This window comes from Sporothrix schenckii, assembly GCF_000961545.1.
Source record: "Sporothrix schenckii 1099-18 chromosome Unknown Cont38, whole genome shotgun sequence".
Lineage (NCBI taxonomy): Eukaryota > Fungi > Ascomycota > Sordariomycetes > Ophiostomatales > Ophiostomataceae > Sporothrix > Sporothrix schenckii.
Genome location: NW_015971139.1, coordinates 2,174,582 through 2,189,084, shown reverse-complemented (window position 1 = coordinate 2,189,084; position 14,503 = coordinate 2,174,582). Strand labels below are relative to the sequence as shown.

The 14,503-nt window shown below is 56.1% G+C and overlaps 3 protein-coding genes across 3 annotated transcripts; 2 read left to right on the top strand and 1 right to left on the bottom strand.

The window, feature by feature from the left end:
* Positions 1–2,429: 2,429 nt before the first annotated feature.
* On the bottom strand, positions 2,430–2,666 carry SPSK_06808 (uncharacterized protein; the record flags this gene model as incomplete). Its single annotated transcript, XM_016733501.1, has 1 exon — positions 2,430–2,666. The coding sequence occupies one exon, from the start codon at positions 2,664–2,666 to the stop codon at positions 2,430–2,432; it is 237 nt and encodes a 78-aa protein (XP_016592410.1).
* Positions 2,667–6,394: 3,728 nt separating this feature from the next.
* SPSK_05855 (GATA-binding protein, other eukaryote) lies at positions 6,395–10,029 on the top strand (the record flags this gene model as incomplete). The annotated part of the gene is made up of 2 exons (XM_016732564.1): positions 6,395–6,999; positions 7,101–10,029. 2 exons carry the CDS (start codon positions 6,395–6,397, stop codon positions 10,027–10,029), a joined length of 3,534 nt encoding a protein of 1,177 aa, XP_016592409.1.
* Positions 10,030–11,330: 1,301 nt separating this feature from the next.
* SPSK_06009 (phosphatidylinositol glycan, class C) lies at positions 11,331–13,580 on the top strand (the record flags this gene model as incomplete). Its single annotated transcript, XM_016732717.1, has 1 exon — positions 11,331–13,580. The coding sequence occupies one exon, from the start codon at positions 11,331–11,333 to the stop codon at positions 13,578–13,580; it is 2,250 nt and encodes a 749-aa protein (XP_016592408.1).
* Between the last annotated feature and the right edge of the window lie 923 nt (positions 13,581–14,503).

Genomic DNA, 14,503 nt, shown 5'->3' with positions numbered 1-14,503 from the left:
TTTGTTTCGTTAGCCAGGCCCCAGGGCGAAACAAGGATCAAAGAATCAAATGGGCCACGAGAAGAGCGCTTAAGACCCTCTCCTAGCGCTATGCTCCACTGTCTGTTCCGCAGCTCAACGATAATATAAAGCCCATATTTCTGTTGTTGTTCTGCCATGTGCGTCGAAGCTCTTTCGGGGTCGAAGCCCGAGAAACCAGTTGTGAGTACTGCGATTGTCGGTAAGAGACAGTCCAACGTAGTCTTGAAGTAACAAACACACACTCTCTGTGATACGCTTCTCCAGTCTCTGCCCCGTGTCTCCTGTCGCTCAAGCCCTTTCTCTCCATTGCAGTCTTTTCGAGTCGCTTCTGTACTCTGCGCGAACACAGAACATGGGGTGGCCTCGTTCTCTCGTTGCGTCCACATGGACTGAGAATTATCCTTGTAGGTCACCTGCAGATTTGAAATGCAACCTTCCTACCATGCGTGGCGATCTGGACATGAGAAGAGACATTAAAAACGTCTGTGGAGAAGAATAGAGAAAGGCAGGGGGAAACACAAATGAAAATACCGCCCCTGGTGGACGAACGAGACTTGCGTTTCGTTTCCATTTCTTTTGAAATTTATTGCAGTATTTAAAATATGGCGCAAAGGCTTTTCCCGTTCTCGTCCGCCGCAACCACCCGTTCCACTTGTGTAGTAGTCTGGCCACGAAACAAAACACTTGAGTATACCATTGTTTGTCGCGTGGTCCTCTGACGATCACTCGACATAATTCGCCATAGACGCGCAAGTGACACGTCCATTTTTTTTTTTCGTCCACAGGTCCATTCCATGCGTCTTTTTCTCTCATCTTGTATGCTATGGTCGCATGTCGTACTGACGAATACACGGTATTTTGCAGCGCAGGAGGATTGGGGTGGCCCCAGCTTCAAGGGGGGTGCCGGCCGACGTGGGGGTCTCTCACTTTCCACTGCCACCCACCCTTTTTTTTTTCCTTTGGCGAGCCACATCTGTGAGCTGTCTCCTTATTTTTGTTTTGTGTACGAATTATGTTGTACGTCGTCCACCTGCGTTTGCTCTACTGGCGCGATGGCCATTGCACCCCAACTCCACTTTCTTTTCGAGGAAGGGAATATGAGTTGGGTGTTTTGTCTTTCCGTTCTCGCTGTCCGTCTTGCAACATAACATGGATGCACGGAAGCTTACCTCACGTCACCCCGTGACGGCGTTCTCCGTCAACTAAAACCGTGCACAAAACAGAAGAAGTTCACGTTTGCAGTACGTCGCCCGGCTCCTGCTTTTGCAACCCTTTCGCCGTGGGTCTGTTCACCAAAGTGTCGCCCATGGACGATCAGCCGTGTCCCTGAATCGACGCGTCTGCCCCATCCATGTTTACACGAAAAACGCCGGTGTTCGTTGGACCGCATGAGCCCAGACGACCATACGGGCTGTTTTTCGTAGGTCTGTTACGTGTCCAGAGTGATGCACTTATCCGTACGCCGTACTATGACAAGTTTGTCCTCCTAAGGAAGAGTGCCTGAATGGGGCATCGTGCTGCCGATTTCTTTGTTCATTGTGCATCTTTCGTTTGGGTATGTTCAAGGAGCTGTCGCAGTGAAAGCATGTGAAAGACGGTTGCTCGTCCGGACTGCCACTCTGCAAAAGTACGTCTATATTACACAGTACAGGCGCCATATAAAAATGGGGCCTGGCCCGCTCAGGAGCTAATGTGGGGGCTCTTGCCACGCGAGCGGCATCCTCCTCGACATAATTGCAAAGAGGGAACGTAAGAAAGGAACAGCATTTTCAAGTGCCATACTGTGAAAACCAGCAATTACAAATATTGGGGAGCATCTAACGCGGCACAGTCCTACCTGTTTTGTTCATCCCTCCTGCAATTCCCCGCGCACGCCGACTTCGTCAGTACGGTATATGCGACGCGCATCAGTGGCTTTTAAGAGGCTGCCCACTCACACTTTTCCACCGAATGTATTGAAGCTAGTGACGCCTCAACATGCAAGGCCTGGCTTAGCTGGGTTAATGGGGCGCTCTTTTTCCAGTCTGGTGGTTCTTTGCGTCGGTGTTGTGCTGTCTCTCGAAACTGTGCGTTTGTCTGTCTTCCTGATGTGTACTTTAGTTTACATTCTTTTGCCACTTCGGTCCTCTTGTTTGTTGCAAGTCGTCAGCTATTTCGATTACTCCACAACTTTTGGAGTCTGAGAACATGACTCGTGGGTCCCGATGATCACGATTTGGAGGACTTCCGCTTGGATCTTGGAGTACAAGCCTGTGTGTTAACATGTGTGTTAAGAGGGAACAATAAGGTAAGAACGAGTAAAGATGGCGTTACGGAACAAGTTTCCCCAAAAGCCATACCATGTTGCCCAATTGCCGCAAGGTATATATGACCCTTTTGGGAACTCAAAGGCGGAATTCTTGAAAAGGCTAGTCATTTGTCCAGCATACATGGGAAACGGGAAACAACCCATGCGCGGATTTGGATATCGATTTCGTCGAAATTGGCCGTTTTGCCTTCTCGGTCTTGTCTTCCCTCTTTCGCACAGTTGACTTCCCGTCTTCGTCCTCTTTGACCCTCTCGTCTCTCGTCTCTCGTCTCGCTTTCCTTCTCGCTCCGATTCCTGCCGGGCCTTGCCCGGTAATAGCTGACGCGCACTTGTCCATTTTGGTCGCTAGTTCTCAAGCAATCTCGACAAGCAAAGGCGGTTCCCAGCAAGACAAACACTAGCATGACAAGCCTGCGTCAAGGGGACCCGCCCGGTGTTCTTCGACCGACGGGCCTTCTCTGCCTTTGCTTTGCGCTTTTGACTCTTCACACAGAATATCTACACAGTATATCGACTCTTATTGGACCCCTTGTCCGCCACAGCGTCTTTCTTTTCTTTACTTGCCTTTCTTCGACGACGAAGACGGGGTGCTCGAAGGGCGAATTCCGGCGGTTCTTTATGAGATTCTTGACACCGTCGTTTTCTTTTTTTTTATTGCCATGGCCTTTGGTCACCATAAACTACGGACAATGTCGATTGCTATTACGCGTCGGGTTGGTCACCATCACAAAAATTTCAATCTCCTTGCTATGTGATCGATACCAGCAGGGACTGTGCCTCATCATCCGTTAACCTCTTGTAGCCGTTGCGAAGCGCCACGCGGAAAAATTGATAAAGGCTGTATGACCGCCGGTGCAACATTGCTGTTTTCCCCTCACATCCTCACGTCCACATCCTCTCGCATCCTGAACCCTTGGAACTGGCGACTGCTGCATGGTAAAACATGGCTTGCAGCCGATGGTCGGATAGTGGGGTTTTGTTGCCATCTGTCACCCCCTAGTCGTCAAAGTGTCAAGGTTGGGGGGGGGGATTCATCGTTCCTAATTGGTGTGAACCTCGTCTTCGGTGGCCCATGCTCCCTGGACCCTTCGACCCTTGTTTTTTTCAGTACGAAGTAGGGCACGGCATGCCTCGCAGTAAATGCTCTGTATTCGTCCCAAAAAGGCATTTAACCCACGGCGGCCGTGGCGCGGGACCCCCATGCTGCTTGTAAATATAGCAGTCTGGAAAATGAGAGTGCTTGTAGCACACAATATGCCGGGTATTCATACGGTTTCGTCTGGTTGATTTGCAGCAGGACGACCCCCCAATGTCCAATGTCGTCCCGCTCCTGGCCGAGAAAGAAAGAGTAGTGAGATATTGCATCTTTCTCTTTCTGATTCCCGTACAAATCCCACATTCGGACGCGCTCCGTGCCAACAGGCCGTCGGGCGTGGGATGTGCCGCCTTTGAGCTTGAACGAGGTTTGCAGCACGAGTAGCAATTACGACGTTCTACCTCCCGCCTTTCCTCTGCTGGCTTCTTTCCCATACACAATACCTGCTTCTGCTTGCCTTCCGCTCCACTCTCACCCACCCTGCCAAGTGCAACAACACCCACTCCAGCACTCATTCCCATCTGCAGGCGTCACTGCTTGTTCACTCCCGGGTCTTGTCTGTGTACGGACTACGACGAACCATTTCGTACCCTGCTAGAATAAAAGGCGGACCCGTGTCTGACGTACCGGCTAGTCTGGCCCGCTAAACCACCATCCGTGCAACTCTTCACTCTGTCGCTACGCCGGAGGATGCGCACTGTCGAGGTTAGTGCGCCGACCTAGTGCCCTAGGGTGTGAGGAGGGAGAGCGTCGAAGAGTCAGTATTTTTTGTAGGGAGTGTTGATATTGGTTCTCCCTCTAATAATGTCTCTGTATGGCTGACAGGTTCCTCATACTCCGCGTGATTACATCTTGTTTGTTTTATGTGTACTATATTGCACCCGACGTTTACGTCTCTAGGCCTCTTGCGGCTGCTGTATACATCCTCTCATTATTTCCTGCGATTCTCGACGGGCATCATAGGCGTCGTAAGTCGCAGTCGTTGGTTCGTCGCACTTGGCGCGGCGCAAAGCCCCATCCCACTGTAGTGCCACGCCCGCACTTTGAAAACACCAAAAACTGAAAACTGACAGGCTGAGCCTTGGGTAACTCCATGCTCCTTCGCCAGTTTCGCCGAGGCTGTTCTCTGCCCACCAATTTACGCTATTTTGTGGCTGCTCTTCCTACTCCGTACTTTCGTTAGTCTCTGCCGTCATCATCTGTTCTCGTCTGCTGCAATGGTCTACAAGAGGCAACTGGTGTCGGACGCTGTTTCTTCAACGAGAAAGAACGCGAGAGACGACGAAATAGGAAAGGAGGAACGGGGCCAACTAAGAAACAGCTTCAAAATGGCGTCCGGGAAGGAGCGAATAAAAAGAGACAAGAAGAGCTTCAGCAAGCAACGAACAGAAAAACAGAAGAGACGACCAGCAAAAGTAGGAAGCGACAGGGGGTGGCGGAAGAGCAAAAGCCCGCTGGTGCGGACCCCCAACCTCGAAAGACATCCATTAGAAGCGACCCCCATTTTCATTTTCCGTCTCTGCTCTTGGCTGCGGGCATCAGTCCTTGCTTGTCTCCTGCGTATTCCCACACTCTCTTGGTTCGTTCCTTCACCCACGCCTTTTCTACTTTTTTCTGCCCTTCGCTCTTTCTTCTCGCAGCCCACCCTGCATGCGCCACGGTCGCTCTTGCCCACAAATGCAATCGGAACCTACTTCCGGTCCGCAGGCAGATGCATGCGCCGTAGAGAAAATAGCGATGTTAAAACAGACGGGGAAAGTGCCAACGAAAATGGTATGAAGCATCCTCAATGAGCGCAAGAGCGCACCGTACCATGTGGAAAGGCGGAAGGTACGACCTGTCGGCTTTTTCGTCTGGTCAACTTTGTCGACTTTGTCGACTTTTTGCCCGTTGTTCCAGCGTCCGCTGCAGGCACTACTGCCGTAGGCCCGGTACGACACTGTAAGGCGCTGTAATACTTCCCGGCACCCCATCCCACCTTCGTCAATTTCCCTCGTCGCCTTCGTCTCTTTTGCCTGTCGCTTTATTTTTATTACTCCCAATCCCCGTCCACCTCGATTTTCCTCATTCGATTCTTGTTTTCGGTCGCTTCCTATTCCTTCGTCTTTCCCCCTCCTTTCGCATTTTCGTTTATTGAATCCTCGTCTTCCGCTTCTCCCCCAGTATTTTCTTTCGTGTCGTTGCTTCTCTGCTCTCCGGCCTCTCTCTTTGCCCTCGTCCAGCTCTGTATTCCAATTCGCCACTCGCCTCGAGACGGAAGAGTCAGAGTCGTCAGCAGCCTTTTGTCCTCCTTGCGTCCAAACCCGAGCAACGGCCAGCAAACCAGACGTTGGAAGAGCAAAGAAACAAAAGCATAAACAACGACTCGTCAGCCTTGCCCAAGAGACTCGAATCGGCACTTTTATAAAACGATCGATCGTGTTCCGCCGCCTGGCCTTGCGATCGCGTGCGCAAAAAGGCACTGGACCCTGGAGAGAACCCGCCAAGCGGACGAACCAGCCTGCGTGGGGACGCAGAAAGAGCCAAAAAGAGGTTTTTCTCTCGTAATTTTTCGCCCATCCCCCGCGCTTTCTTCTCTTTCTCCATCCTTTCCATCACCACGCAAACCGCCTACCCTTCCGTCATCGTCGATGTAATACAAGGCACAATAGACCTTGCTCACCTTGTTCGAGTGTGCTTCCTTTGTTTTTTGCGACGTCGTTTCGCATCGACTAGTATCGTCGCCATTCCGGAGGACCCTCCTTGGATCTCCCACCCACACACGCTCCCCGCCCCCCCGTTCTCTCGGAATCAGTCCCGACACAGCGACCCGGCATTGAGTTCGGACTCGACTTCTCCGCGGCGCACGACGAAGACAGTCGTCGGCCGAGCCAGACAATTGCATTGTTGTAGTTGGACGTCTGCTTGACTGTGCTGCATTTGTTTTTCTTTTCTTTTTTTCCTCCTCTTCTTCACGGCTGGCCGCCATGATGGGCGCCGGCACGACGTCGCCGCATGGCACGTCGAGTCCCATGATGAGCATGAACACCACAACAACAGAGCACGACTTCCGCTTTCCCCGTAGACCAACGGGTGGTCCTGGTGCGGTCCACGGGCCGCCTGGCCAGCGCCAGCAACACAACCACCACCACCACCATCACAACAACAACAACCTCAGCCTCGATTTCCCCAGTGACCATTTCGAGCAGCATGACTTTGGTGACATGGGTGCCATGGCTGACATGCACACGTCGGTTTCGACCATGGCGCCGTCGCACCCCGTGGATGCCGTGGCACCGCCCACCAGTCCGTCCGCCGCTGGCCGTCTGGGCCTGGACGTGGATACATTGTTTCAGTCGGCCCAGAGCCGTCTGACGCGCGACGATGTGTTTGCCGATCTGCGACGGGGTGCCGGCGGTAGCAAGACGTCGGCGACGCCCGGCAGCCCCGAGGAGATGCAGAAGCAGGACCCTCTAGCCACCGAGATCTGGCGCTTCTTCTCCAAAACGAAGCAGCAGTTGCCCAACATGGAGCGCATGGAGAACCTGACATGGCGCATGATGCACGTTAAGCTCAAGTCGGCCCAGCCCACAATGTGAGTGAAATCCTCCCTGTGCAGGACTCAATGAGAGAACAAAACGTAAAAGATCTCCACGTCACGATAACACATTACTAACCGATATCATCTTGTCATAGGCCCCCGCCTTCGAAGGCCGCCCCTGTGGCCAACGCCCCGAGCGGCATCGCCCAGCTGCGCAAGTCCAGCGAGCAGAGCATGTTGTTCCAGAAGAGCAACAACCAGCAGCAGTCCGCCTACGGCGTGCCCGGGTCATCCAGCGACCACATGAGCATGGACGACTTCATCGACCCGCGCAACGTGGCGTCGTCCGCCGACGTCACAGCTTTGACCCCGGATGCTGCTGGTGGCATGATGATTCCCGGCAGCAAGGACCGCCACTTGTCGGGTCATGCCGTCGCCGGCGCCATCCCCATCAAGTCCCGCCGGGAGTCTGGAAAGTCGTTTGTTCCCCAAAGCGTGCCCGTCGCCCAGCACCAGGTCGGCCAGGACGAGTTTGCCTACGTCACCCGCCATCACCGCAAGACGAGCATCGACGACCGTCGGGTGCGTCCTCCTCCTCCTCCACCTCCACCAGCTCCAGCTCCCACTTCCCACCCCTCTTCCTACCAAGGCCCTGGACCCAAACTCAAACTAACAACTCAGACACGGAAACGGCCTGCCAACTTCTCGCCCCATGTGCCGGCTTCTGGCAGCACGGCCGACTTGGATGTCGACCCGGACCTTCAGGACTACGCTCTGGACCACACCATCTCGAATGGTCTCACCAACCGCGACCACCCCACGCCGAACGGCATCCCCTTCCCTCTGGACTCCTTTATGGACAATGATGGCCTGTTGACCTCGGCTGGCCCGTTCCAGCAGCAATTCTGCATTTCGCCCTCCTCGTCGCCCATGGTCAACCATGGCCTCTTCTCCAACCTGTACGGCAACAGTGGCCCATCCATGCCTTCGTCGTCCATCCCCACGACGGCTGATTACTACTCTCCGCCCGGTTCGGCCTACCACTCGACCGCCTCGACCCCGCACCCGCTCAACGACGGCAGTGTCGGCGGGCCCAATGGCGATGGCTTCTACTTTGGCGCCATGGACATCCGCGGCCAGCCCCAGCGTGGTCCTCAGGGCTTCCGCCAGGGTGCCCCCTCGACCACGAGTGCCATCTCGTCGTCGATCGCCAGCAGTATCACGACGACTGCAGGCCACTCGGCAAACCCGCTCATGTACGGCAGCAGTGCGGGCAACAGCATCTTCCAGCCGAGCTCCATGTCGACCACGGGCCCCGAGAGCGTGTCGGGCTTCTCGACCTCTTTTAGCCACATCGACCCGACGCAGGTCTTCCACCAGCAGCACCACGATGCCCAGGTGTCGGCTCCGTCCCCGGGCCTCTCCAACAGCAACAACTTGTTGAGCGACAACATGTTTTCGTTTGGCGCCGATTCCGATGCCGACGAGGAGGAGGCGGGCGCGTTTGCTGACCGCAACATGACCATGAGCAGCGGCGAATACTCGCCCGGCATGGACGACCCTGGCATGGACGGCAGCAGCGGTGGCCCTGGCTCGGTGGGCAACGGCAGCAACCTTGGCTGGGACGCGTCTCTTCCTGGCCAGTTCAGCACCCAGGCGGCACGCTACCCGGGTGGCATCCCGCCACGCAAGCAGGTCACGATTGGCGGCACCACCACCAACGATTTCAGTGACATGAACACGGTGGAGTGGGACGGTAGCAGCAGTTCCATCAACGCCACCGGCACCAACCACAACAGCAGCGGCGCCAGCAGCCTCACGCGCTCGCAGTCGCAATCTTTCCGCAACGGCAGCATCAGCGGCGCGTCCACCACCGCTGACCGCCGCCAGCAGAAGATGCCCCGCACGGCCTCGACGCCCAACGTCAACCGCGCCGGCAGCATCTCGGGCGGCTTTGACTTGATGGGCCAGTCGAACCCCAATTCGCCGCCCAACGACCTGGGTGGCCACGCGTCGGGCTACAGCTCCGTGGCGCCCAGCCGCCCGTCCACGCCGCCCATGCCTGGCTCCAAGCACGGCTCGTCCACCAACTTGCAGGCCCAGGGCGAGTCGTCGGCCCCGACAACGTGCACCAACTGTTTCACGCAGACCACGCCGCTGTGGCGCCGCAACCCCGAAGGCCAGCCGCTGTGCAACGCCTGTGGTCTGTTCTTGAAGCTGCACGGCGTCGTCCGCCCGCTGAGCTTGAAGACGGATGTGATCAAGAAGCGCAACCGTGGCTCGGGTGCCAGTCTTCCCGTGGGCGGCACGAGCACCCGGTCTGGCAAGAAGGGCGGCGCATCGGTTTCCAGCACCCGCAAGAACTCGACGCTGTCCATGACCGCCACGGCCTCGTCGTCCAACGTCACTATCCAATCGGCCGCGGCTGCGTCGTCGAGTGTCACGACACCGCCCTCGCAGCTCAACCGCGCCGGCAGCATCAACGACAGCGAGAGTCCCTCCAGCGGAAACGGCGGCAACACAGCCGGCAGCACACCGGCCAGCTATTCTGGTTCGGTCAGTGGCGGCAAGGGTGTCGTGCCCATTGCTGCGGCGCCGCCCAAGAACACGCCCGGTCCTGGTGCTGCGTCCCTGCCGCGTGCTCTCGCTGCCGCGTCGTCGTCGTCGTCGTCCACCACGTCCAAGCGCCAGCGCCGCCACAGCAAGAGCGTCAGCAATATAAACTCCAGTAGCTCCACTGCCAACGCCACCAACACCACCAACAACAAAAACCAGTCCATGGCAGTCACGCCCAGCGACGTCGGCCTCGGCGGCAGCAGCATCATGGACATTGACAGCCCCGCCAACTCGACGGGCTCCAACGACGCGTCAGCGCTGTCCATGAGCGCCAGCACGGGCCTCAACTTTTTGGATAAGCACACCAGCAATCTGGGCCTCGCCAATGCCTTCGGTGTCACACAGCGCCCGATTGTCAGCCCCAGTATGATCGGCATGGGCCCTGCGGCCTCGGGCGGCTCGATGATGACACCTGGTGGCTCGGCGGGCGGTCCACAGGAGTGGGAGTGGCTCACCATGAGTCTTTAATCTTGCCTGATTTGTGTACTATTTTTTTTTTTTTTTTTTGGTAATGTCTTTCTTGCACATCAACCTCATCGTTTCCTTCCTCTCATTTGCTACACCTTTGGGGCCGACAGACGAGGGGATGATACATGACGACTGACATGCCCATAAACTTGGGGCGGTTTTCTTATTTTTTTTTTTTTGCGTCCTTTACTTTTCTTACCTATTTGATATCCAGGGCAGGGGACGATCTGATGATATGCTGGGAGTTTTTATGTTTTTTTTTTTTTTATGTTTTTTTTTTCCTGCATGTGTTGCGTTTGCGTCCTTCCTGTCCGCGTTGTGTGCCGGTTGTCGGACACGTTTAGACAACAGTAGAACCTGTGGGATACCCCCGAGTGTGGATTTTATCGTTCCTTGTTGTTTTTGGAATATTTAGACTGTGCTCGACAGACGCACCCAACACTTGAACATATTACTACTATCCACAACCCGACGCGGTATCTAATCATGGAATCAGGATACGAAGTGAATTTATACTTTTATTTCTGTATTAACTTTACGTTATCTTCATAAAATTGCGTATGAACATGTTTGATCGTATGTGGATAGTATTATACTCGTGGGAAGTGGTTGTTTAATGAAAAGCCCAGTTTGTAGAAATCAGATAGGATGAATGACGAAAACTATGTTTCACATACAAATGGCATGTGATGGTAATAGATGCCGTGGCATGTTGGCAGCTCGTCTTTTGTCTTGCTTCTATCGTTTTCCTTTGAACTGTCAGTTTCGGACCGGTAATCTCAGCCCTTCTGACAAGCGGGCTCGAGGCGGGCTAAACCCCTAAATTACGAGCCTTGAGTTCCTGTTTCCAGTGACCCATTGAGCGCCGACGTAATTAGCCGCAATTCAAGCACCACGCTAAGAACGAGCCTATCGATAAGCGCGCGCCGTCGTCTTGAAGTGCACTGTTTCGACTCGTCCCAAATGGACAAAGCGGAGACAATTTGCCAGATTGGGCAGGTCCTCCTCTCCGTCGCCTTTCCTCCTTTCTGTCTTTCCACATCACGACTATGCCTGCACGGCAGGTCACACCTGCGCTCCTGCCACAACCGCCCTCGTGGGCTCGTCTCCCACTGTTTACGTCGTTTGAAGAACGGTGACACTCCTTTTCGCGGCATCGGTCGTCCGTTTCGTCTCGTCCCCTTCGCAAGGCCCATCTCTCCTCCCACGCCATTCTCCCGCACTCCAATCGCGACAAGAGGCCACACACCACGCTCACTTCGATTTTGAAACACCTCTCAACTCCCCCGCTTCTCAACACAATGACAGCCGCAGACTCCTCTGTCTTCTCCCTGCCTCCAGGGCGGCCAAATGGCCAAGCGACGGCTGTCCACACCTCCTCCGCAAAACCATCCCAACCTGCGCAACCACCACCGACAACCACATCGTCATCCTCCTCCTCCCACCCGACGGGACAGAAGGCTGCTCTCCCAGCCCTCTCTACCGACTTTGACGGCCCCTTTCCTGGCCTGACACGATCCTCTACGCTCCCGGCTTCCTTACAATCGGCCGCCGCCTCGGCGTCCAGGCCGCCATGGGCTCCCGTGTCGGCAGCGACCAGCCGGCGCGCCGACCCGTACCACCTCGCTCCGGAAGACGCCTTCTACACATCCGTCTCACCGCCATGGGACCGCAACGCCGCACGGAATAACAACAGTGGCAACAACAGTACGAAGAACAGCAGCAACGCAGCTGCTGCCAGCAGCAATGTCTCGGGCAGCGAGCTGCCGCACGAGTCGCGCCTTAGCGCACGGCAGTTGCTACGACCCGGTGGACTCAGCAGCAGCAATCTGCGACGGTCTGCGTCGGGCGTGATGAGCGGTTTGGGCGGTGGTGGTGGCGGAGGAGGCGGCGGAGGCGGCGGAGGAACAGGCGAAGCCCGCAGCCGCAGCCGGCGGCGGCGACGACGCACGTGGAAGAAACTGCTCTGGGTCAAGCAGTCGTACCCGGACAACTACACCGACCAGGCCACCTTTCTCGAAAATCTCCAGCGCAACCCACGCCTGCAACCGTACGACTTTTGGCCGCTCGTCGCCGACTCCACGGTCATAGTGCAACACGTGTGCTCGGTGATCATCTTTGTCATTTGCTTCGTCGGCATCGCCCAGGACCGCGTCAGTCCTGTGTCCGTGGTCGGCTGGGGCAGCATCGCCACGTGCATGGGCTGGCTTCTGTGGGAATGGTGGGCCGGGCAGGAGCAGCAGGAGCGACAGGCCGAGGGCTTGGACGACGACGACGACTACGTTGGCAACAGCAGCAGAGCCCCCAGCCGCAACGATCTGGACGGCTTCCCCAGTCCCAACGGGCAGCGCATGGGCCGGCGGGGCAACGGGGGTACCGCCAGTGTGGCCAGTGTGGCCAGTGTGGCCAGTGTGGCCAGTGCCACAAGTGCCGCAAGTGGCGACCAATCGCCGCCAATGTCCTCGCTTGCGCCGCACTCGGCACCCTCGAGCCAATCCGCCAGCCGGCTGTCCAAGCACTCCGAGGCGTCGACTGTCGATACGACGCCCAGCCTAGCAACGTCCACAAACAGCTCGACAAGTTTTCTCGACATGTCGACCCGCCACAGCCGCGTGGGAAGCGGCAAAGGCCACGCACCATATGCCAACAGCAACGTCAGCGGCCACGGCAACGGGAACGGAAGTGTTGGCACCGGCAGAAGCACAGGCACAAGCACCAGCACCAGCAGCTCGTGGCAGCCAGTGGGCCACTCCAGCAGTTTATCCCAAGTCAGCAACGGCAGCAACACGACAAGCGGCCCTGCCGCCTCCTCTTCCCATCGACCAGCCTCCTCGCACGGTCGTTCTGCAGCAGGAGCCGAGCACCATGTGCCGATCACACCAGCAACACCGCGCTACCCGCCACCGCGACGCCCTTTGACGCCTGTGCGTGGTGGCCGTGGCCATCACCGCATTGCTACGATCAAGTCTGCCGTGCTCATTTACTTTACCCTCCTCGGCCTGTCGCCCATCCTCAAGTCGCTCACGCGCTCCACGTCCTCCGACAGCATCTGGGCCATGTCCTTTTGGCTGCTCACCATCAACATCTTCTTCTTCGACTACTCGGGCGTCTGGGTCGGCGCCCACAAGTTCCCCGTCGCCTCCCTCTCCACCAATGCCGCCCTCATGGCCTCCACCGTCCTCGCCAGCCGCCTGCCCTCGACCGGCCAGGTGTTCAGTCTGACCCTGTTCAGCATCGAGGTCTTTGGTCTGTTTCCAGTCTTTCGGCGCTATGCTCGCCACCGTAGCTGGCAATACCACATCGGCCTCACCGTCCTGCTCGTCCTCGGCGCCGGCGCCGGTGTCGGCATCATACTGACCGAGCCCAGCGACGGCCTCCCTTGGCGCGGTGCGACGGCCGGCATGGTCGTCGCCTGTCTGCTGTCGGCTGTCGCGATGGGCGGTTGCAGTTGGTGGCTGATTGGTTTGCAAAAGTACAAGAACGAGATCTACGGGCCCTGGGACCCGGCACGGCCAGTCATCATCAGCCGGCGGCACTGGAATGATGTGTAGGGGTTGGCGTTTGGCAGCTTGGGTCTCCTTCTTCGTATCTCATATTTCGCATAATTATTGATTGGTCATTGGAACAGGCAGCGCGGACTCACAAAAACACAATTCACATAGCATAGACATGATTAGGATGACGATAAGCGATAATTTAATACCAGGATAGCAATTGAGCCGTCTCTCCGGACACTACGAGAAGCGCATTTACTCAATCGGGATGCATTTTGTGCCATGAGCGGCGGCCTTGAAATTGGAGACATTCGAGTGAGAAAGTACGGCGTTCCATACATAATACAACGTAATTAAACTTGTATGCGCTGGTGCCCAGCCACTGGCAAAAGTCCTTTGCGTTGAAGGCATGAGAAAAAAGACCGCCGGTCGTCCTAAATTGGAAAGAAGCAGCCAACCTCGGGACTCACCCGTCGCGATTTGCGAAACAGGATGGAACGATCGTTGCTGGGGCAACTGTGGATTTGTGTGTAGTGGGGCAATTGCGCCCGCCAAACCGGACAGCTCCCCGCCAGCACCTGCGCGTCTCCGACAATGCAGAGGAGCCCAATGCCCAATCGTGCCTTCCCGATTGTTGTTTTTCCCATTATTTTTTTCTGGGTCCCCTTCCTCCACTCCTTCCCTCTTCTGTGCTCCATAGCGACGCCATTTCTGTAGGCCCAACGTCGAAGAGCAGTCGCTATATCATTCACAGCAGCACGACGACGGCCACGGACTGCTGCACTGTCTATCCATTTCCACTTTCATCGACATTCTTTCGTTCGCTTTTCTTGCTCGGGACAACCGCGCATTCTTTGGCAAAAGCTCGCCCCATTTGAGCCGTGCCTAAGAAACGACAAGTAGCAAAGCAAACCCGAGCCGACCCTTTTCCTCGTCGTGTTTTCTTTTCTTTTGCTCCTCTCTCCTTCACCGTTTTCATC